At 46.1% G+C, this 21,829-nt stretch overlaps 1 protein-coding gene across 5 annotated transcripts in view; it reads left to right on the top strand.

Moving 5' to 3' along the window:
* The window catches only part of CTNND2 (catenin delta 2), a 957,890-nt gene that overhangs the window by 917,237 nt on the left and 18,824 nt on the right, over positions 1-21,829 (top strand). For all 5 annotated transcript variants that reach the window (XM_060634364.3, XM_060634362.3, XM_078444403.2 and 2 more), the window contains one exon: positions 21,427-21,553. In XM_060634364.3, coding sequence (XP_060490347.3) covers positions 21,427-21,553 — 127 coding nt within the window. The remainder of the gene's footprint in view (positions 1-21,426; positions 21,554-21,829) is intronic.

The following is a 21,829-nucleotide window of genomic DNA, read 5'->3' as shown; positions in this document are numbered from 1 at the left end:
TTTGTAGGCAAAGTTCCCTAGCTCGGCTGTCTCTCATTCCAACACACAGGAAGAGAGAGAGGGGAAGTGAGGACCAGTGAGGTCCTTGTAAGCAAGGATACAAAAAGTGCTGAACTCCTGCTCACATCCCCACACCAAGAACTCAGTCGCATGGCCGCACCCAGCAACGAGGCAGGATGGGAAAAGCGAGCAGCCGTGATCCTCGCTAAACTTTATGGCGGGAGGAAGGTGGTTATTTTACTAGAAGAAGAAAGGCAGTAAAAGCTCCAGTAGTCATTTCCCTGTGTTCAAATACATTTAATATCAATTGCATTCACTGTCTAATGAGGCATATTATTCCATTTTAGGGTAGCTGTGGTTATTCAGAACTTCTTACTTGCATTAAGTAAGAATCTCTTGATCAGCAACTTCTGCCCTCCAGTGCCATTCTGAAAAGTCTAATTTTTCTTCTCTACGATAGCCTTCCTGTTTTTGAAGCTAGTCATTCCATCTCCACGAGGTCATGCCTTCCCAGGCCAGACATGCTCAGTTCTAATATATCAGCATTTCCATGACCTTTGCATGACTCTCTCTTTTTTCTACATGCGTGCAAGTTTGTCAGGATCCTTTCTGTAAGGGGGCACCCCCAAATGAGAATATTCCTCCAAATTTAGTTAAAATGGAAGAAAGAGAGTGAGACTGGGCTTCCCTGGTGCTGGCACTCACCTGCCCATACGGTTCAAGAGCAAGTGAGTGCCAGGGAGGCTCATCCTTCTACCTGGTGAAGTACAAAGAGCACAGTGCTTAGAATCACATGGCCAGAGATCCAGGGAGCGGTTTGCCCCTCACCAGCAGCGTGACATGGCAAGTGCCTTGAGACCTCCCTGCCTATTAGGTAGGAATTGACTTTGGGCAGCCCTGTGGTGCCTTCCTGCAGACGGACAGCGCACAGACCTTCAGTTCACCAGGTCTCACTGTCAATGCTCACAGGTGTGCTGGTGTTGTCTCATAGCCTTTATCTGAAACTCATCACCAGCCATTACTAATGCGGAGTCTCCAGAGAAGTGAATAACCTCTTAAAATGGCCTGTGGCAATTCTACCTGGTGGAATGCTCTCTCTAGGCATCCGGACATGTCCTCAGGGCCGTACAGGTTTGGGAGGCCTGGGCCTCCTTGATACTTGCCTTCTGCTTTGTGTTCCAGTCTGGCGTCAAAAGACCCATCACATCCTTTGATGGAGACAGCGGGCATCTCTGTCAGTCCCACCCCGCCCCTTGGTTTTCTCAACCGTGCAGTAAACACAGATACACATGCCTGGTAGGATCGCTGATTGTGCCCAATGGGACAGTAATCATCAAAGAGCTTTGTAAACTGGAAAGTCATATGCCCATGGGAGTTCTAAAATTGTTCGTTGTTCATGCCATTTGGCTGACAAATGCTGTCTGCCATTCTGTTCACAGGCAGCTGGATGTTTGGATCCAAGGGTTTCATTTGGCCATCACCATCATCATCATGATCATTATTGGCTTCTACATTTTCATAGCTCTCTTCCTCCTTGGTTTCCCTACCCTCTCTCTTCCTGGCCCCTAGATGCCTCTCTGGTGCCCCAGCTTGCACTCTAAGGGTATAAGTAAACCAGGTTACACGGGGCTTTACAGGGAGGCCATTAATGACAATGTAAGTTGCCATGGTTTTAGAAGGGAAGTGAAGGCTGTTATTTTATTTAGTGCCAACCCGTGTGTGTGCAGGTCACATGTACTGAAGACTAACATTACATAGAGGATGGTGGAATCTAGGACGCCAAAAAGAAGACATGAGCTCAAGCCCTGACTTAGTAAATAGCATGCCACGTTTCCCTGACAAGGGGCCCTGCTGTGATCCTGTGTGTTTTCCAGTCTGAAAATGATGTCGTAAAACAGCATCACTCACAGAAATATTCTTCTGGTGACTCCTATGACATCACTGTCCCCTAAGTCACCTCAAGTTGTCTGATTGCTGCTTCTTCATCATTCTTGGGCTCGTCTTCTTGTTCATGCTTGAATGTGATGTCCCCTGGGTGTGTGTCTAGACCTTTCTTTCTTTTTTTTAATTTATTTGAAACAAATTTTTTCAGTGTTTATTTATTTTTGAGAGACAGAGGGAGACAGAGCATGAGCAGGGGAGGGGCAGAGAGAGAGGGAGACACAGAATCCGAAGCAGGCTCCAGGCTCTAAGCCATCAGCACAGAGCCTGACGCGGGCCTTGAACTCATGAACAGCGAGATCATGGCCTGAGCCGAAGTCGGACACTTAAGCGCTGAGCCACCCAGGCACCCCTGTGTCTAGATCTTTCTTATCTCATGCACAGCCTCTTCCTGGTGTCTGGACTCTTTCCTGGGCTTCAGTTACCGCCCACATGTAGGGCTCTTCCGAGTCTGTCTGTCTGTACATCTGGCCACCTGCCAGATAACCTACTCAGATGCCTCAAACAAAACTGGATCTCAAACTGACCTACCCTCCTGGGTTTGACTCCTCGTCCTACATCCTCCCTCACCTAAGCCCATACCCAGGAACCATCGCTGGCTCTCTCCTCTCCTTCACGTGTCTGCATCCATCCCACCAGAAAGCCCCACGCTTCTGCTTCCGTCTGCTTCTTCCCGTGGTCATGACCGTGAGACAGCTGGCTTCTTTCTTCTGGATGATTGCCACAGACCTGTAACTGGGTTCTCCACCCTCGGGCTGCCTCCTCTCCAGGCCATTCTCCAAAGGGCAAGGCAGGGCAGACTTTCTAGAAAGCAACTTTGACTAAGTGACTCTTGGGAGCCATACCTTCCATTGGCTCCCATTGCCTCGGGATGGAGTCCAAACATCTTAGTTCGGGCATCAAGACCTTTTAGGAGCAGCCTCAGCCTAGCTCCCCAGCTCACCCCTGGCCTTCTGCCTACATGTAGCCACCAGCTATACTGGACTCCTGTGTCCCCAGGTCACTTTCCCTCCTTCTCTCCCCGCCCTCCAAAGCCCTTCCACAGTCCATGCCCCACCACCCCACTTGCCCACCTAATCTTCTTCATTTGTCCTACATTTTCTATATCACCTACCCTGAAAATCATCCTTCTGACCTCTTCTCCAGGGCTGAATTAAGGCCATTCCTTATAATTTCAAATAACTGGAAGGTATTTCCATTTGAATGAATAAAAATTTTTTAATTCAAACTTCTAAGCGTTATGAATAGTTTGAGCTTACAGCTAAAAAGGTTGCAGCAGAAGGTGCCATAATATTTAATATCTAAAAAGATTTTTTTGTACTTTTAAAAAAAATGTTTATTTATTTTGAGAGAGAGAAAGAGAGAGAGAAAGCACGAGTGGGGAAGGGGAGAGGGAGAGGGAGAGGGAGGAGGAGAATCCCAAGCAGGCTCCACACTGTCAGTGCAGAGCCCAGCACAGGGCTCAGTCCCACAAACCATGAGATCATGACCTGAGCTGAAACCAAGAGTTGGATGTTTAACCAACTGAGCCACCCAGGTGCCCCAGATTTATTTGTACTTTTATAGAAAACAGTTTTCTTGCTTGGTTCAAATATTAATTGTGGAAGGATTTGCATTGTGAACTTATATCACAAGTCATTTCTTAATAGAAATGGCAATGAAACTTGCCTCTGACTCTAGTACAATTAAAATATCAACCCCTGGGGCGCCTGGGTGGCTCAGTTGATTAAGCGTCCGACTTTAGCTGAGGTCATGATCTCACGGTTCATGGGTTCGAGCCCCGCATCGGGCTCTGTGCTGACAGCTCAGAGCCTGGAGCTTGCTTCGGATTCCGTGTCTCCTTCTCTCTCCCTGCCCCTCCTCGGCTCATGCTCAATCTCTCCCTCTCTCTCTCTCTCTCAAAAATAAATAAACATTAAAAAAATACCAACTCCTAAAGAGCAAAATCCTGAATTACATGCAAAATGAGCAAACACTGCCTGAAAGAGGCTGCACTACTATGTGCTAGAAAATCGGAAGGAAGAAAATGAATACATCCAGTCTATCCCTCGGGCAAAAATAAAGCAGATGGCTCCACTTTTTTTAAGCTTGAGGTTCTTAGTTTACTTGAACTACTTTGATTACTCTGTTCTCCAGACTTCTAGATTTCCCCTCTTGGCTGCCAGTGTCTGAAGGCTTTGTATGCAACCCTCGGCTTAATGACGTGGAAAATTGGCATTTATCTCCTTCCTATAGCCGGTACAGATCATTGTTTTATTGGTCTTCATGAGCACAAATTCCTGAACACAAATTCAGTAACAGGATTGGGTTTTAAAATGTCCGTGGCCTGTTTTGCCTTAAAGTGTTCTGTACCCAGCAGTCACTGAAAATGTAGGCTTGCTTATCGCTGGGACTCAGATGTGAACCAGATTTAGCACATTGTTTTTAGGCTTTGGATCCAAATCTTTCTTCCATCATAGTTAAACGGTTCTACGTTAGTATTCAGTCAGTAAAAGTGCAAACGAGGTCATCGATGCTCGCGCTCATGTTAGGGCAAAATGACCTCTTAATAAGGGATTCCAAGGAGCAAGCCTGAAATTGTTCCCCCTTCGTTGTTGTTGTTCCCCCCCTTCGTTGCGGTTGGCCCCTCGGTCAGGTTGCCGGCCAGGAGGCTCCCTGCCACCTGCCACGGCATCTGTCTTGCGCGGGACTCATTCCTAGATCTCCAGCTCAGCACCGCAGCTCTTTGTCATTTCTGCCTCTCTGTACCTCCAGGCCACGTGCTGGTCTCTGGGTCTCAGTGGCACTCAGCTGGTAAGGCCACTGTGCCCCACAAAGATGACCCCAGAGGGTCCCAAGAAAAGCTTCACTGGCAACCTGCAGTCACCCCAGGCCATCGTGTGATGCCAGGGGGACCCTCCTCGGGTGATCACTCAATGAGAAGTCATGGCCCTCCAGGCACAGTGGGCCCGCTCCGTCTTCTGAGGCACAGATATATCCTGAGATGGAGCAGACGTTGCAGGCAGGCTCAGGGCACCACAGCGAAAATGCCTCTGAGTATCGGTTGCAGAAAGAAAAGGATCAGGAATGAGGGAAACGTACCTTTGTTCTTGCATTGCTTTGCTTCTGCCTGGACTTCCTGCTTAGAAAACACGCTGGGCTCTTAAAACAGACTGTGGAAAGGGAGAGAACAGTCCCTATTGTCAAGGAGGGGGTCACAGTGTTTAGCTTATGATACCGAGCCTTATTAGTTTGCTCTAAGAAATTCGAAGGGCTCCAGAGAGAACAGCATCCACTCAACCTGTCCAAGAGTGAATTAAAATCCCTGGTCCATAAATGCAGGAGTCAAATCAAAGCCAGATCAGATGTCAGAATCGCCCTCGTGTTGATAATCATCTGGGTTAGAAACCAGACTGATTCTTTCCACTAATATTCACTGCCCAGTGTTCTCGCAGCTGTACTCCTATCGTGGCCCCCACCCAGAAACATCAGTTATCTTTCACAATGAGCTGATGTCTCCCAGAATGCCAAATTGTTTGTGCTTGAAACCGAGTAAAGTCGTGTTTCTCTGGATAGAGATATTGTATTCATTCTTGCCGTTGGGATGAGAGAAGCAGAACATAAAACGAATCTTTAAATGTCCTTCCTTTTATTGTCGGGAAGATAGACTCTCAGGTTGTGCGCACCATTCAGCCAGTGACTAATGAGCTTAGGGAGGATTGGAGTCATGCCCTTCACGGCCCGTCTCACACAGGGGCTCCCTTTTCTTACTGCTGCCGTGTTCATTTCATTGGCTCTTGCCATCACTGCACTCACAAAACAAGAAATCAATAAGTAATTATAGATGGGTGAGGGATGCCTGCAGATTTCCTCCAATGTCCAGACCATAGAGGATGAGAGAGTGGACACAGCCCTTGTGTGGTTTTTCACTGCTTTGGGGAGGCCACAATGCACAGACGAGCCCATGGTCCCTCTGCCACAAACGGGAGTCATGGACTCGTCATCCTCGCCTGCTAGACATTGAAAAAATCAGTACTGGAGGGGCGCGTGGGTGGCTCAGTCTGTTAAGTGTCCAACTTCGGCCAGGTCTTGAACTCGCGGTTCATGAGTTCGAGCCCCACGTCAGGCTCTGCGCTGACAGCTCGGAGCCCGGAGCCCGCTTTGGATTCTGTGTCTCCCTCTCTCTCTGCCCCTCCCCCACTCACACTCTATCTCTCTCTCTCTCTCAAAATAAATAAACATGAAAAAAAAATTTAAAAATCAGTACTGGATCCCAGTGAGAACTGGAAAGCGGTTTTGAAATATTGTCAAGAAAAAAACACAACAGTGTCAAAATTTCAAAATTTTGATCTTTAAGCTTTACGGTAAGAAGGGCCTTCACATGTTGCCATTTTGAAAATTAGTAGATTTTTGCTTTGCGAGTATCTGAGATGTTGATGGGAAAGCAGTAAATCCTTTATAGACATAAATTAAACTACTGAATGTAGAGCTGTCATTTTATCAAGGAATTTATTAATCTTTCTAATGTGACGGAAAAATTCTTCAAGAGATGACTGGAAGGACATAAGGACTTCGGCCAGTTTCTAGAACAACCCAAGCCCAGTATCCTCAAGACTTATAATCGCAACTCCTCAGGTTCTTTCTTTTCTAAATCACTTGATGTCAAGTTGGGGTAAGAAACAAACAGGCGGAGGTTAAACTCAGCTATGATACTGTCTCCTCCATAAATCCGGGCGTTTGCTTGTTGACGTTTATATTGACAAATAAGGTCTTTCTTCATGAGGTCCCCTGACCTCTCTGAGACACTTCTCAGACACTCATCATATGATATCTGTCCAAAAACAAAGGCACAAATGGGAAGAGAAGCAAAAATCAATTGTGCAAAAGTGGAAATCAATGCACATGGCAGTTGCTAAACAAGAAGTGACTAAGTTATAGCTATTGCTGGGATGGATGTCCACGTCGGGAAATCCTGCAGAGCGGCGCCCAAACTGAACGTTTCCTCTGTGCCTCCACTCTTCCACGAGGCATTACCCATAACATTTTAAATCAAAACCCACAAAAATACCCCAGAGACCAAAGGCAGGGAAAAAGGATCGAATCAGGAACAAGAAAATTCCCTAAGTTTAATGTGAGTCTACAACCATTCTTGTTTCTTTAAGCAATTAGCTGAACCTTATCTGCTGTTTTTTAGTGGATGACAGCAGTTGGGATGATGTTATTTATGTCTATGAGAGCCTTAATTGCTTGAGCAGAAAGAGTGTGATCAGTTTCTTCCCTGTTCCTATCTCTCCCTCACCTAAGCTGTTCCTTCCCCTGTCCCGACCCCATCCACCCACCAGGCTCTGGAAGGGAAGGAAGAAGAGAGGCGAGCATAGCCCAGCCTGGCCAGTGAGGTTTTAGCCTGTCGTTGGTCCTTCTCTCATGGGAGCAGTGATGTGGTTTGCTCAGAAGAACCACCTGGCAACTGAGAACCCTGGCCTGGGCCTAGCCTCCCCCAGCTAACTCTTCTGATTTCTCCATCAGCCTCAGGATTCCCCTGCTCTACTGCACATAAGTCAGGGTGGGTGCAGGTTTTCTGCCTCTGTAGCATAGGTAGTTTTGGAAGTCTGGATTCAGAAGAAGCGTAGGCTTTGCGAATATACATTTCTGGACAGGTCTTGGAAGGGGCTCAGGCAGTGGATAGGCCTGGGATCTAAGCTGTTGGAGCTCCATGATCAGTCCATCTCTGCCGCTGAGTCTGTGTATCTGCTGAAGACACCAGTCCCTGCAAACCCCGCCCTCCAGAGAGTCCACGGTCATGCTGAATGGGTAGTTCGCTCCCCAGGCTTCAGGAGAGAGAAAGTGGGGAACGCCCAGCCCATCAACCATCTCCAAGGAAGCTCTCCCCACTTGCAAGCTCTGTGCCGTCTAGTGAATTCTCAGCCTGATCTTGTAGATTCTGGACCTGAGACATGCTAACCCTGAAGACCGTGTTTTGTCTTTTGTCTCGCATAAGAGTGTAACAGTCCTGGTCTGACACCACACCTCCCAGACCAGGGCTTCTGGTTCCTTCTATCAGTATTCACTGTCTCTGTTCATTCTCCACCATTGGCTAGCACTGTGTCCACATTCCAAGCAGCTGGAGAGGAAGAGAGAAGAGGAGGGCATAGCTTCAGTATTCCCAGGTCTTAGTCACATGGCCATACCTCCCTGCAGGGGAGCTGAGAACGAGGCTAACCAAAAAACAGAGTTTCTATTGCAAAGTGGGAAAATGAAAGAGAAGGCTACTGAGATGCTTACGCCCACCACATTCACATGAGATGGGCTAACACCAATGGCCTTTTGGTATTGGTGGCCAGTATTTACAAAAACCACATTCTTCAGAAGATCCCCCAGTGCTTTCATTAAATTGAAAATCCTCCTACAATAATTTCCAGTTGGCTTCAATTATGAAGACTGTCTCGTGTCCATGAATCCTTGGTCCATGCAGAGAGACCAGTCCAGTGGGGAATGAGGAAGGACAGTAACTTTTCAGACACTTCTTGTCACTTGAGCAGTGCAAGGTATATTGGCTGCACCCCAGGGAAGAAGTGCGGAGGTCATGGGGTGTGGATACACCTCAGACATTTCCTGTTGTTGCTCCTTGTTCTGTTGTAGCATGGTGCCCCTGACAGGCTGTCAGCAGCCCCCTGTGATGAAGCTGAAATAGGCAATATCAAAAATATAAAATACACATCAATTGCTTTTTTCTCGGCACCAGTCTGTACTGTAACACCCCCATCATCTCTCCCTTCTTGTTTAACGACATGTGATTCTCTTGGAGCCATCATCATAATCCTATTAGCAAATGGCCATCCCTAGTTACTTCATTCATTCATCCAACACATGTTTATTGAGTCCCTACTCTAGCCCAAGCTCTGTTGTACGTAGTGGAAATACAGAAGTAAATATCTACCTATTGGATTAACTTTTCCAAATACACCATGGCACTTCAGCCGTGATTTCTTGCTTGCTTTATTTTATGCTTCTCTTTCTTGAGTTCTATTCCAAAATATGTTTTTCTTACTTAATATCCATGCTTCCTATTACATCTTCTTTGAGTGAGAACCTTACTCTGTTGATTTTCCTCTTGTTTCTTCCGCCTCTCCCAATCATCATTCCTCCTCTGTGGGGACACATTCTCTCTGTACTTCTGTCTTAAAAACAAGAAATGTCCTCTCCTGCCCATCCTCCTCCATCTTCTGCCTCATCACTTCCTGTCCTCACATTTCCCACCCTCACAGTCACGTTTCTAGAAGGTTTGGAGTTCATGTATCGTGCCTGCTTTCTCACTTTCTGTGTTAGGCTCTCACCCCCAAAATCTGACATGACGTCTGTCCTCATGCCTCTCTTGAAATTGCTCCTGATCACAGTGTTCAACCAGTTCCACTGTCCATGTTCATCAGGGAAGGCTTCCAGCTGAGCCAAGCAAACCTAAACGTCCAATGATACAACTTGATAGAAGTTTATTTTCCTGTTCCTGCAACCATTCTGGACAGGTGTTCACGTGGGCAGATCAGCTCTTCTCTTTGTGGATGTTCAGGAGCCCGGAGCCCAGAGTCCTACCATGTGTAAGGCTGTAAGACCTGCCACCATACTAGCAATGGCACATCCCCATCCCTCTGCCCTCAATGGGCTAGATCCCCATCACACAGCCATAGGAAGCTGCAAGGCAAGCTGGAACATGGGGGTTCGGTGTGTGTCCAGGAACAAAAGGAAATGGATTTGGATGAGCGATTAGTAGTCCTGACCATCTCCTCCTTCTTTGCATGATCTCCTCTGGGCTTCTCTGCCCCCACTCCTTCCTGCCTGGTTTTTCTCTGACCTCCCAAGGCACTCCCACTCAGTCTTTTGTGCGGGCCCCTGGTCTTCCCTGAGGCATCTTTGCTTTTCTCCCTATTCCTTCCATTATAGATGAGCTCATCTGCTCCCTTGTGTTAAAAATACATTTGAATGCCAATGGCATCTACATTTATTTCTCTGCATGGTCTTCACTCCTAAACTCAAGCCTATATACACAATGACCATGTGACATCTCGACTTCAGTAGATCACAAGCTCTAACAGTCCACACATCCAACAAGCCGCTCTCCATATCTCCCCCAAATCTGTTCTTCCATTGTTGCCCATCTCAGTAAAGAGCACCCACTTGGTTGTTCTTTTCAGAAGTCCGGGAGTTATCTCAGTGTACCTCTTTCTTCCTTATCTCCACTGTACTTTCCACCAAGCCCTACAGGGTCTATTTTCTAAATATCTCTCAAGTCCAGCTACCTCTCCCATCGTTACCTCCATCACCATCATGGTGGACCGCTAGTCCTGGTCCAGTTGCTGCCTGATTGGTTTTGTGGAATCTACTTTACCATCTTCAGCCTGTTGTCCATTAAGCATTCGGAATACACTTTTATAAATCCAGTTCTAGCCTTTTCAGTGTCCTGATTTAAAACTCATCAGTAGCTTCCAGTATCTCTCAAGAGAAAGCCTTACTCGTCTCTCCAAGCTCACCTCCCTCTACCTTTTCTCAGTCACTTGCAGCTACTCTGGCCTCCTAGTTCCTGTCTGTGCTCTTCCTTACAGGCACAAAGCTGTGCCCACCTCAGGGCTTTTGCACTGCATGGGCATAGGTTCATTCCTCAGCAAAACATGCCTTTTCTCCTCTCCCACCAAGCCTGTCTATTTCCATCTCATTTTAATGGTCACTTCCTCAAGGAAATCTCCCTGACTCTCTCCAACCCTCCAAGGCTAGTAAAGAACCCTTATAATTACTTGTACTTTTTCTTCATGGCTCTTACCAGAAAAGTAATGTGATGTGATCATATCTTAAATGTCCATCTCCCCTCTATCTCCCCCTCAGGAGCCATTGCTACCTCCCTCTGTTCTAGCCCCTGTGCCCAGAACAGTCCCAGGCACTTATTAATGTTTACTAAATAAACCCAGCAATGTCCCCACTCTAGAGCTGAAGCTTAGCAGAGGACGCGTTCAGTGACCCTGCTTCCATGTCCACGGTCTGTAGCACGTTTCAGTAGGGGGGGGATGGGAAGACATCAAGGTTGGGACCCGGACTGAGCTTTGAACTTGCTGATCACTGATGAGTACAGATGTAAAAGACTTGACTTTTCAGATGTCAGAATGGGGCGCACTAGAAATGAGACATTTGAATTTGTCAAACACTGGACTTTCTTCAGTTCACCCCGAATTTAATTTTGCAGCACGAACTGGAACACAGAGGGCATTGTTAAAGATCATCCACCTCAGGTCTTTGTTTTAAGGCCTCAGAAGGGACACCAGGGAAACAAAAGAACTGAACTGGTCTTATTTCAATTTTCTGAGCGTTTTTCCTGCATTCTGTTGGTACCAGTTAACTACTGGTCGTTAACAATGGCACGCTTTCTTTGACCAAATTCTATAAATTTCTTTCCAGCCTGTTGAGTCTTCTCAGTCATCTTGATTCTTCAGAATTAGACCCATGGCAGTAAATTGAATTCCTGAAATAGATTTACTTGGTATTTGCTTTGAAAAAAGATGGTACGGGTTTCCCCCACTATCCAAAAGTAGAGTGCTCCTATAAAACCTTTTGTAAACTGAAATCGTGTAAAGTGAAGCCGCAATTTCCATTTCATAAAAGCAGAAATCCTCTCTGGATTTCTTCCATTTAGTGAAAACAGGTTCTAAGGTAAGTCCTTCATAAGGGAAAAGTGGCATCAAGTGAACTTTTGGATAGAGGGGGAAATCTGTACTACAGAAGAAGCTTCTCCGTGTTTACTGTACCTTTAAGTATCCAAATCAATTTAATTAAATTCCATTAGAAGCACCAGAGCTGAAACAAACTAATGAAAGCAACTGGTATGTCAGGTGGTATTTATTTCTGTATTAAACTGCAAATACTCCCTTTTGGCCCTTAAGATTTAGTTTAAATATTTAACTCTACTAGGTTTTGTTGTCGAATTGTTGATGGAATTAGTTTTAATGAATCTTTAACAAACACTTTACCTTAAAAAGAGATGGGAGCTGTTTTATTACAGCAAAGGGAGGCTGAGATTTCATTGACATGCAGACTCTGGCCTGGGCTTCAATCATGCCCGCCGCGCGAATACCCTACTTCCCTTTTTTTCTACATAATACCTTTTATTGAAATAGGAAGTACGTTTGCATAACTACCACTAATTTGGAACCTCTTCTCTCTCTGCTTCATGTGATTACATTAATGGGTTTATTCCACTTAAAAATGACTGGAAAACTGGCACAATGTTGAGCAATCAAGTTTTTCCTCAGTGAGCCATAATATCTTAGCTGGTTGCCTTTTTCAAAGGATGTCAACAATTCATGTTTTGACTTTCATCTGAAAAATAGGTTCCTGATGAAGAAGGCCTGTTAGTGCGTGCAAGAAACAAGCTGTAAGCGTTCCAGTTTGAATGAGCGACTGCGCTTGGGTTGCTAAAAGCCCAAAGGGTTTCTACCACACTTCCTTTCTATCTCAGGTCACTCAAAGCAAATTAGAATTGACAAGCTTTATGGACTGAGAGCCTTCAAGGACAGCTAACGCAAAAAACTTGTATTTGTTACTTCAGAATCAAATAGTCTGTGTGTGCCTACTGAGAAATCCTTGTTTAGAGGCCAAGAAAATCTCATCAGATTAAGGACGTTCCAGAGCTGTTTTCAAAAGGGAGGAAAAACACCAATGACCGAAGATGGGCTAACAGTGTCCTAGTATGTATCTTGGGTTCCCACTGCCATCTATCTCAGTGGAAATAACAACTGTTCTCCATTTTCAGGTTAGTTGTTGATTGAAGCTTTTGTCCAAGTCAGAGATGTCACTTAGCATTAGAAAAGATTTGTTAAATCTAAATTCTAAGTATAGAAGAGAAGACTTCCAAAAGTCACCTTGAAAATGGAGCTGTAAATGGGAACATCGCCATTTAACTTACCATTCGATGGGTGTTCACTCACTCCATCATCCTCCACCTGTTGCTGTCTAGTTTCCAAAGCGTTCCTTATTCCAGAGGTCAAAGACTTCTAGGGAATTCAGGTGAAATTCCATGTCCTTTAATCGCATCTCCTGAACTATGTAACTGAGGATTTGGTATCTAACCACTTTTGCTCTCTCTCTTTTTTTTAATTTTTTTGAAAGTTTATTCATTTCTGACAGGCAGAGTGTGAGCAGGGGAGGGGCAGGGAGAGAGAGAGAGAGACACAGAAACCGAAGCAGGCTCCAGGCTCTGAGCTGTCAGTGCAGAGCCAGACACAGGGCTCGAACTCACGAACCATGAGATCATGACCTGAGCCGAAGTCGGATGCTTAACCAACTGGGCCACCCAGGCGCCCCAGCCCTTTTTCTCTCTCTAATCACCAGATCCTCTCAACAGCCCCTGAGATATTTACCCTTCCACCATCTCTTTAAACTCTGTAGTATATACATGGGGTAACCTCTCTCCCTCATCCTTTTCCTCCCCCTCCATCTAACAGTGTCTTTCTGTCCTTCTGCATCACTTCTCTGATTCAGCATGGAGGCCAGGGGGTTGGGGGCTCAGCTGGGTGACAGGATGTTTCCTGGAAGTTGGGGGGTCGGGGGATAAATCTTCAAACACTCCCCCATGGTTCAGCTTCACTCCATCTTACCAAACTGCTCTCCACACCTCCTGTCGGAGTGCCCTGCATCCCACTTTCTGGGGCAGTGACACTGGGCACCAGTGTTCCCCGCCCAGGAATGTCCCCACAGGAGACCCATTCAAAAACCATCCCTTCAGTCTGGGGAAGCACAGTCCGGGAATAGGTATGGGCTCCTGGACCCAACCTTAAAGGAAATTGGAGCAAAGCTAACAGAAAACATGACACGTCCTCCCTTCTCCCCTTCCTTCCTGGCTCTCCTGAGCATTTGTGTTTGCGGAGAACTGAGTGTCTGTGCCGTGGACAGGTGCTGGTGTTTTCTGTGCTGCAGGGAGTGGTAGAGATGGGGGTGGGCTCAGTACGTGCTCTGAGAGCCACGAATGGAATCAGCACCCATCTGGGGCCAGATGTGGCAGGTATAATGGTGCCTCAAATTATCTACAAGATGGTTAAAGAGGAGGCTGTTTTATATACCTCACACTGAAACAGTGACAGCTGAGGAAGAAATTACCATCTAAAATGGAGCAGGCAAGCCGTAGGCCTTTTTTTTTTTTTAAGTGCCGTTTTACCTAAATAAACTAACACAGCCTTCAGCCCAGCGGTAAGCATGTCGTAAAAGACAGCTATACCGACGGCAGAAGATGATACTGATGAGGTTGCCCTAAGCTAGAATAAAAACATCATAAAGATCTGATAACCTTCATTTGTTACAGGACAATGGAGTATAAGAACTATAGAGGCTGGCTATAAAGCCTATGACATTGATTATCATTTTGTTGTACAATAATCAGTGCAGTCCTCTTAAATCACTGGGTCCAACTACTATTTCTTAAGCTTCTCTGTGTTGCAGGTACTATGCCCAGGGACCTGGGCTTCAGAAATAAGCAAGGCCCGACCCTACCTCGCAGCTGGGGAGACGGGACCGCGGCGGTCCGTAGTGGGATCGCAAAGTAGTTTGTTCATAGTGAAGCAAAAAAATCTAGAATAGCAATGCTAAAGGCCCCCCCCCCCCCCCACCAAATCTGGGAGGCATAATCCATTTAGCAATAGTGATTTAATGAACAGGTACTGCCTGCCTCCTCTTTACCTCGCACCAAAGTGTGCAGGATAAGTAAGATCTGTCAGGAAGAGGCAGGGAAGGGGCTGTGCCAGGTTGTGGAACTGCCTGATCCGAGGTGCAGACATGCAAAATTGAATCACATGGCCGGTGGGTGCTGGGTAATCGGGTGTGATTGGGGTTCCGTGTGTGTGTGTGGCACCTCTCGGCTCTGAGGTTGGGACCTATTTTTGTTCCCGTAGACATCAACCTTGAGAAGGCCTTTTCTGACATTCCCCAGGGAAGTCAGACATTCAGGGCCTCCTAGGATTCAACACTTGAAAACGTATTCTGAATCCCTATTAGTCACCACGGCCTGTGCACAGAAACTTCAACAAACCAGCAGGTCACTGTCCCTACATCACCCAGGGGGCTTTTGAAAATACCAATGCCCGGGCCCTACTCAGAACAATTTAAATGGGAATCTCAGGGCCTGAGACCCAGGCATTACTATTTTGAAACCTCCCCAAGCTGATTGAGTTATTTTTGCCCTTAATTTATGGAAAAGAAATGGAGGCAGAGCTTACCAGGAATTGTGATACTCACGTAGACCAGGGGAGAAGGGCTGATTCCTGGCGACCTTCTCATTTCAGCTCTCGGGCGACAGAGAGGCCCCAGGTGAAAGCAGTTTTCAGCCTTGACGAAGAGCTCTAGCTAGCCTTTGTGCGCAGACCTAACAGATTCAGATGCTGACCTGTGCTGCACACTTTCCAGAGTAAGAAAATGGGGGCAGGTGTGTGTTACACTACCCTCATGTAGACCAATCTGGAAGCCACTTTGTCCCTTCATCTGAAATCTGTTAGTGGAAGTCTCTCCCATCAGTCTTCTTGGAGGTATCTACAAGATGGTCCTAAACTTAATATTCCTATACATTGGAGACCTCCAAATACTTAAGGGGAAGATGCATAAGAACTAAATGGAGTGACCACCAGATGCACATATGGTGAAGACCAGTTTCGAGCCCATGAAGAAAGACGTTGCCCGGATTCTCACGAGCCCTGAACCATTGAAAGTACCGATACGGGTGATAGTAGCTTTGGGGAATAATACAGTTTCATAAAGAAACAGGCTGGGAACTTTAACACAGAGACTGAAATTGGTAGAAGGACAGTAAAAGGAGAAGATAAAGAAAATCAGATTATTCCTGGCGGCAATTTAAAGTTCAATGACTTTGAACTCCTCTTTCAGGTTTCTATCTCTATCTACTTGGAACAATTGAACAACCTCTAGTTTTAAGTTTAATGTGTTAAAAATAAAAACCAATCTGAGGCACAGATATCATATCACCTTTTTGACAGCTTGGCTGGGTCTTGAGCTGAAGGGCACAACTTCTCGGTCATTCTCCTGGAGGCGAAAGACAGACGTTGAAAGAGTCCTTTATCGTCAATATTAAGGATTAACGGCCCTTTCCTATTTGCTGTGGCTGTCCTTCATTCTGTTTTTCTTCCTTGAGGTTTCTTATCGAACACCTAGAAGGCAAAGGGGTGATGTGCATGGGGACTGTGGTCGAGCCCCTGGTAGACTAAAATTCAGGAAAAAGCGTCTGGTCTACAGGGAGTTAAAATTTTAAGAAGAAAAAATAGTAATCTAAGAGGCAAGTGATGTAAAAGATATGTGCCCAAGTTGTGTGTGTTTATGTAAACCACTTCAAGCCTTCCTGAGTGGCCCTGGGAAGTAAATGAATAATGAATTGATTGCAAGCTGGCTAGATAACAAGTACACACATGGCTATTTGGATAAAAGGAATGTCAGCTTAGCAATAACTTCCCAAAGAAAATATGGCTTCATTTCCCTTCTTCTTTGGAAAGCAAAAAAAAAAAAAATTTTTTTTCAGAAAAAAATGTTCAATTTTGCAATTTCAAAAAAAATCATACACTAAAAGATCTGGAGGGTCATGAGATTTCTTCTCAAGGTAATTAATCATTCCACATAACTTACTGATTAATCTGTACCGTCATCTGTAGCATCTGATACACTGTTTTCCATGACATTGGGAAGTTCCTACCAGTTTAACCAGAGTTAAAACTGTGGGGTCCCTTCTAGGCATGGTTGCATGTAGCAATGTGAGAGTTCCATGTTTTAGTCACGGCACCTTCGCTCTGGATCGGTGAATGAGAGAGAAGGTGGACATGAGCTGTAACCAGATCACCCCTCCTTGCTCCTGCAGTGGCTCGGGAAACTTCTCTAATCAAGAGCCTTAACTGGGTTTCCACTGTGCCCTGTTCCCTAGGCTCCCTCCTCCGACCTCCATTCAAAGTTTCTGTGTTCACATGCATACAAGTCGTGGGCTATGCGCAGAAGTGTCAGAAGCAGGGTGGCCTTCTCGGAGCCTCTAAACATCCTCCTCAAGTGTGTGCTAATCCCCTCACCCGCAGACAGCTTCCCTGCAAGGCCACATCTCTGTCATGCCTTTGCATTCCCAGAATCGGGTCTTACGAGGGATTGGAAAGCTTTTGTTTGGTGCATCCTTACAAGAGTTTCTTCCTGAGTGAGCAGTTTCAGTATGCGCTTTCCTGGTATTTCCTGAGATGTAAGTACTTCCATGGTCCCGTTGTCATCTAAGCATCATGGAATCTGAAATGCTGAGCAAAAAGATGCTATGTTGTAAGAGACGTTGTAAGAGACGTTGAGCAATCCATTGCCGTCTCACCAAGTAAAACCAAACCAGATCAAGAACTGTGCCACATTTCTCTCTAGCGCCTCCTTTGGTCTTAAAACGTACAAAATGTTAGCTGATAGACTTATTGGGAAATATTTTATTTACCTTAAATGACATGTGGAGCATCGTGACTTCTTCATGACCGAAGAAGCCAAGGTTTTGATTAAAGCTGTTTCCTGAACCACTATGTGGAACCCCGAAGTATATCTTCTAAATTGTGAAACAAACATAACATGATCTGCCTCTGTTGATCATATTCAAGGATTTTTGTGGTCAACAGAGCTTTACCTCCAAAAGAAAGGAATATATTTTTTAAACAATTTTTCAAATTGTTCCCATACATGAATACACTTTTTCGGATGCATACGCTTTTGAAATAGCTCCCATCCTGCACGTGCTCTTGTAAGACTGCCCCTTCCCTATCCTTGCCACCACCTGACAGAGGATTTAAGGGAAATGCACAAATTCCCATGGAGACATTTTCTCCTTCTACCCTGACACCTACCCCTTACCTACCATGCCACACTCCCACCTTTCTCTGAGGAGGATTTATGCCTTCCACCCCTGATCACCTCAGTCACCACAATTGCATCGCTCAAGACTCTTGGGCCATCTGTTGTTACTGGACCATTAGCATTTAAAGATTCAGGATAGCCAGTAATCTGCCCCAGTAACCCACCTTTCTTTCACCTGCTTCCCATTCCTTTCCCCCTTTAGCCCATGGTCTGCTATCAGCAAAATCCCCTGTATGCTTTGCCCACCCCTTCTTCTTGCTCTGATACTGGGATATCCCTGAACACACGCTCCCCACACCCGCCACCCTGCTGCCCTCTCAAGTGGTGGCTGTTTCATTTGCCACGCCCCTCCCCAAGGGAAAAACCAGCATCTGTGAAGTACCCTCACCCCAGCAGCCTGTGACCCTTTTAGGATCTGCAGCCACCAACTAGTTTTTATTCTCCATCTCCTCAACATTTACACTTTCCTTTGTCCCAGGCGTAGATTCCATGGGCTTCCATGACATTCTGTTTGCACTCCCTGTCTCCTTCCAGGTTGCCTTCCTGACCACCCCCATCCAATTCAATCAACTCCACACCTGCCACAGGGCAGCTGAATTTGGCTGGAGAAAATAAGCAACGATGCGAACCTGTGGTCTCATTGTAAATTCATTGCCACGTGCCTCAAGTCGCCTCTCAGCATTCTGGCCTCCAGACCGCCTGGCCGTGGTCAGCTTGCCCCCCACTTACCTTAAGAACCATTTCACACACCTTCCCTCCTTCCTCTCTTTTGTCCCCCTCCTCCCTTTTGTTCTCTAACCTCCAGCTCTTCCTCACGCTCCGCTGATGACCTCACTTCTCACCCCACCCAGAGAACATGCAAGAAAACATGAGAGAATGTCCTTAGCCTCCCGCCACCAAATCTACAGCCTCCTTGCTGCATCTGTGACCACACTACCTGGCTGTCCTCCTCCTATTCCATGGCACACGAGGCCATTGTTCCCAAATCCTCTCCACGCTCCTCCCTGAAATTCCCTGCAACTTCTCGCTTCCTCTGTGGTATCACCGGCTCTTTCCTCCTCTCTGTTGAGTCACTCCCAAGGAAAGAATGAAATGCTCAGTATCTCCCAGGTGATCTATGAAAATACCTCTTGTCACTCAAGTCTCTCCAAGCCCCATTTCTCCACTCCCCTTAATAATAAAACTGTCAAAAGTGGTCTGTGCTCACCCTTCTCCTTCATCAATTCTCATTATCTGTGGAGCCCACTCCAGTTAGATGTTTGCCAACCTGACCAGAGAAAGTACTTTTGCCCCAGTCATAATGGCTTCCATGTTCCCCAGGCCAGTGGCCAGTTGCTGGTCCTGCCTCTCATCTGGTTGGTCTTCTCCTTTACCCATCAGCTTTCCTAATCTTGCCTGATCTCATACCTTCTTGGTCCTCCTCCCAGCTCTTTCTGTCCCTTCTCAGGCTCCTCACACCCTCTAAATACTAGAGTATCCCAGAACTCATTCCTGTGTCCCCTGTTTTCTTCCTTTATCTGCATTCACATTTCTGTCCATTCTCCTTGTTTCAAATAACATCTCTATGCTCAACTCCAAAATTTTATCTCCAGCCCTGAAATCACTCTTGAAACCCTGATTTGCACATTCTGCTTTATTCTGTATCTTCTTTTTCATGTCCAACAGGCATCTCTACCCAACTTGTCCCAAATGGCAGTTGGTTTCAACACCTAAAGCTACTTCTCTCCCAGTATTCCTTGTCTCAGTAAATAGCACTTCCAGTACCCTATTGTTCATACCAGGAACACTGGGGTAAAGCTTGACTCCTCTCGCCTACACCCAACAGCCAGGTCATCAGCAAACCCTCCAACACAGATGCCATATCTGCCCATTGCCCATCATCTGCTGCTATCCAAGCCAGGGTTGTGTCTCCCTCGTCCAACGGATAGTTTCTTCCGTGGTCTCCCTGCTTCTGTTCTACTCTCCCCAAACTGTTCTAGTCACTCCGAAGGCTTCTTATCTTTCTGGAACCTCTTGATCGCTCCTCAGCCACAGGGACTTCTGGTGGCTCTCACATGCGCTTAGCCCACGTCCACCCGCGTTCCCATGTATTCTTCCCGTGGCCTGGAAGCCCCAGCCTGCGTCTTCGGTACCTGGCACCTTATCATCCTCCAGGTCCCTGCTGCAATGCTAAGTGGTCCCAGAGCAACACACATTCCATAACCATATCCCATAAACTAGCCACACCAGCATCTCCACACTCCACGCTCCTCGATCCCCTAACCTTGCTTTATTCTCCCTTCAAATACTTACAAGTGTGCCACATTTCAGTGTTAATATTTCTTGACTTGCTTCGTGTTTGACTTAGGTGTCCCATTAACTGTCTAAGGCTGACTAAAATGGGATAATAATAGTATCCAGCCTATGAGATTGTTGAGAAAGTTTTGCCTTGTGGTAAAGGTAGTGCTAGGTAAGCGCTAGATAATAGCTTTTAAAATAGCATACTTCTCACCTTGGCTTTTTCCTACCAGCCAAACAGAATAGGAACAAGAATTAGATAAACAAAGACAGAGATACTGAAATGAGTATGAATTTTATTCTTCATTAACTTCCGTCTATTTATGCTTGCAACGATTCTTTATAGAACATTGAGTCCCTTAAAAATCTAAATATAATCAGAAACAGAAAAAGCCAGAAGAGTTGAAGTGGTTGCCTCTATGAAGCAGGAGTGGGGGTGAGGCCGGTGTCTGCTTTTCTTTGTTGTAGTTTTAGGTCCCTTTGACATATGACTTCGATGCAAATGAAGTTAAATTAAAAAAGAGAAAACACTGGGAGGATATACATGAACATGAGTTCTTGCCGGGGTGAAGGGAGGGTGGAACTCCTGGCAATTTTTTTTCTTCTTTATGCTTTCTAAATTCACAAAATATGATGTACAATGTGTTTATTTGGCTTTTATAATGAAAAAATGGTACCTGTGCATTTTTGTATATTAACTGAAGGCTTAATGGAAGACTTAATTGGTAGGACACATTTCGAATATGCTCTAAAGTGAACAATATAGTTCCTGGGTTAAACCAGAGAACATACCCATCTGGGTGTGAAGACACAGTGACGGTCATGCTAAAGGCCTTGAGCAGGTGAGGCCGGGGCGTTGGCGGCCAAGGAGGTTGGAAGCAAAAATGGGGGATCACCTGGCAGGGAAGATGCTGCTTGGCATTGTGATCGCAAACTGGTTGGTCCTTGGGGATAAAAAGCGTACTTTTGGAAGACTTCAAGGCAGTTGAAAAGAGGGCCAGACAGAGCTGGAAGCAGGTAGGTAAAGATGAGACAGTTTCAGTGAGGTCATCTAACATTTTTAGCATCATCTTTTTGTTCAAATCTTCTGGCCATTTATTCAACATTTGGGAAGGAAAGCAGGCCCGCCCCATGTCAGGCTGTCTGGAGGGAGCAAGGTGGGTCTCTGTTCACACTTGTCTCTGTGAACCTTGATGATCGATCGAGCAGGGCTCAGTGATCTCTTTTGACAGACTGCAGAAATGCTTTGCAAAATCTAGCGTTTGGAACGTCGCAATGTCAGGTGATGAAGAATCACTCCACCTTCCCCACTTAATGGGAGCGTGCTGTCTGTTGCAGGACGGATGGTCACAGTATCACTTTGTAGCCTCATCCTCAACCATCGAGAGGGATCGGCAAAGGCCCTACTCTTCGTCCCGCACGCCTTCCATCTCCCCTGTGCGTGTGTCTCCCAACAACCGCTCAGGTAAGCGACGCCTGTAGCCAGCCAGGCCTGCTGTCCCTTGGCCCCAGAGCCCTCCTTCCCACCCCTTAGGCGACTCCCGCAGGAGGAGAGCTGTCCGACTTGGACATTTGCTAGAAGTCTCAAATGAGTCTGTTTTCTTTCGTAGCGGTGGTGACTTTGTGTTATGTTTACACAGACTCAGAGCAAATCTCTCAAACAGATTTCAAAAAATCTCTAACAGGTATTAGATCTGCATTTAGTCAGCGACAAGAATAAAGACAGCTGTCAGATGTTTGC

Source organism: Panthera onca, chromosome A1 (assembly GCF_046562875.1).
Source record: "Panthera onca isolate mPanOnc1 chromosome A1, mPanOnc1 haplotype 2, whole genome shotgun sequence".
Taxonomy (NCBI): domain Eukaryota; kingdom Metazoa; phylum Chordata; class Mammalia; order Carnivora; family Felidae; genus Panthera; species Panthera onca.
Note: the sequence above shows the minus strand (reverse complement) of the source record. Positions and strands in the feature narration are given on the sequence as shown.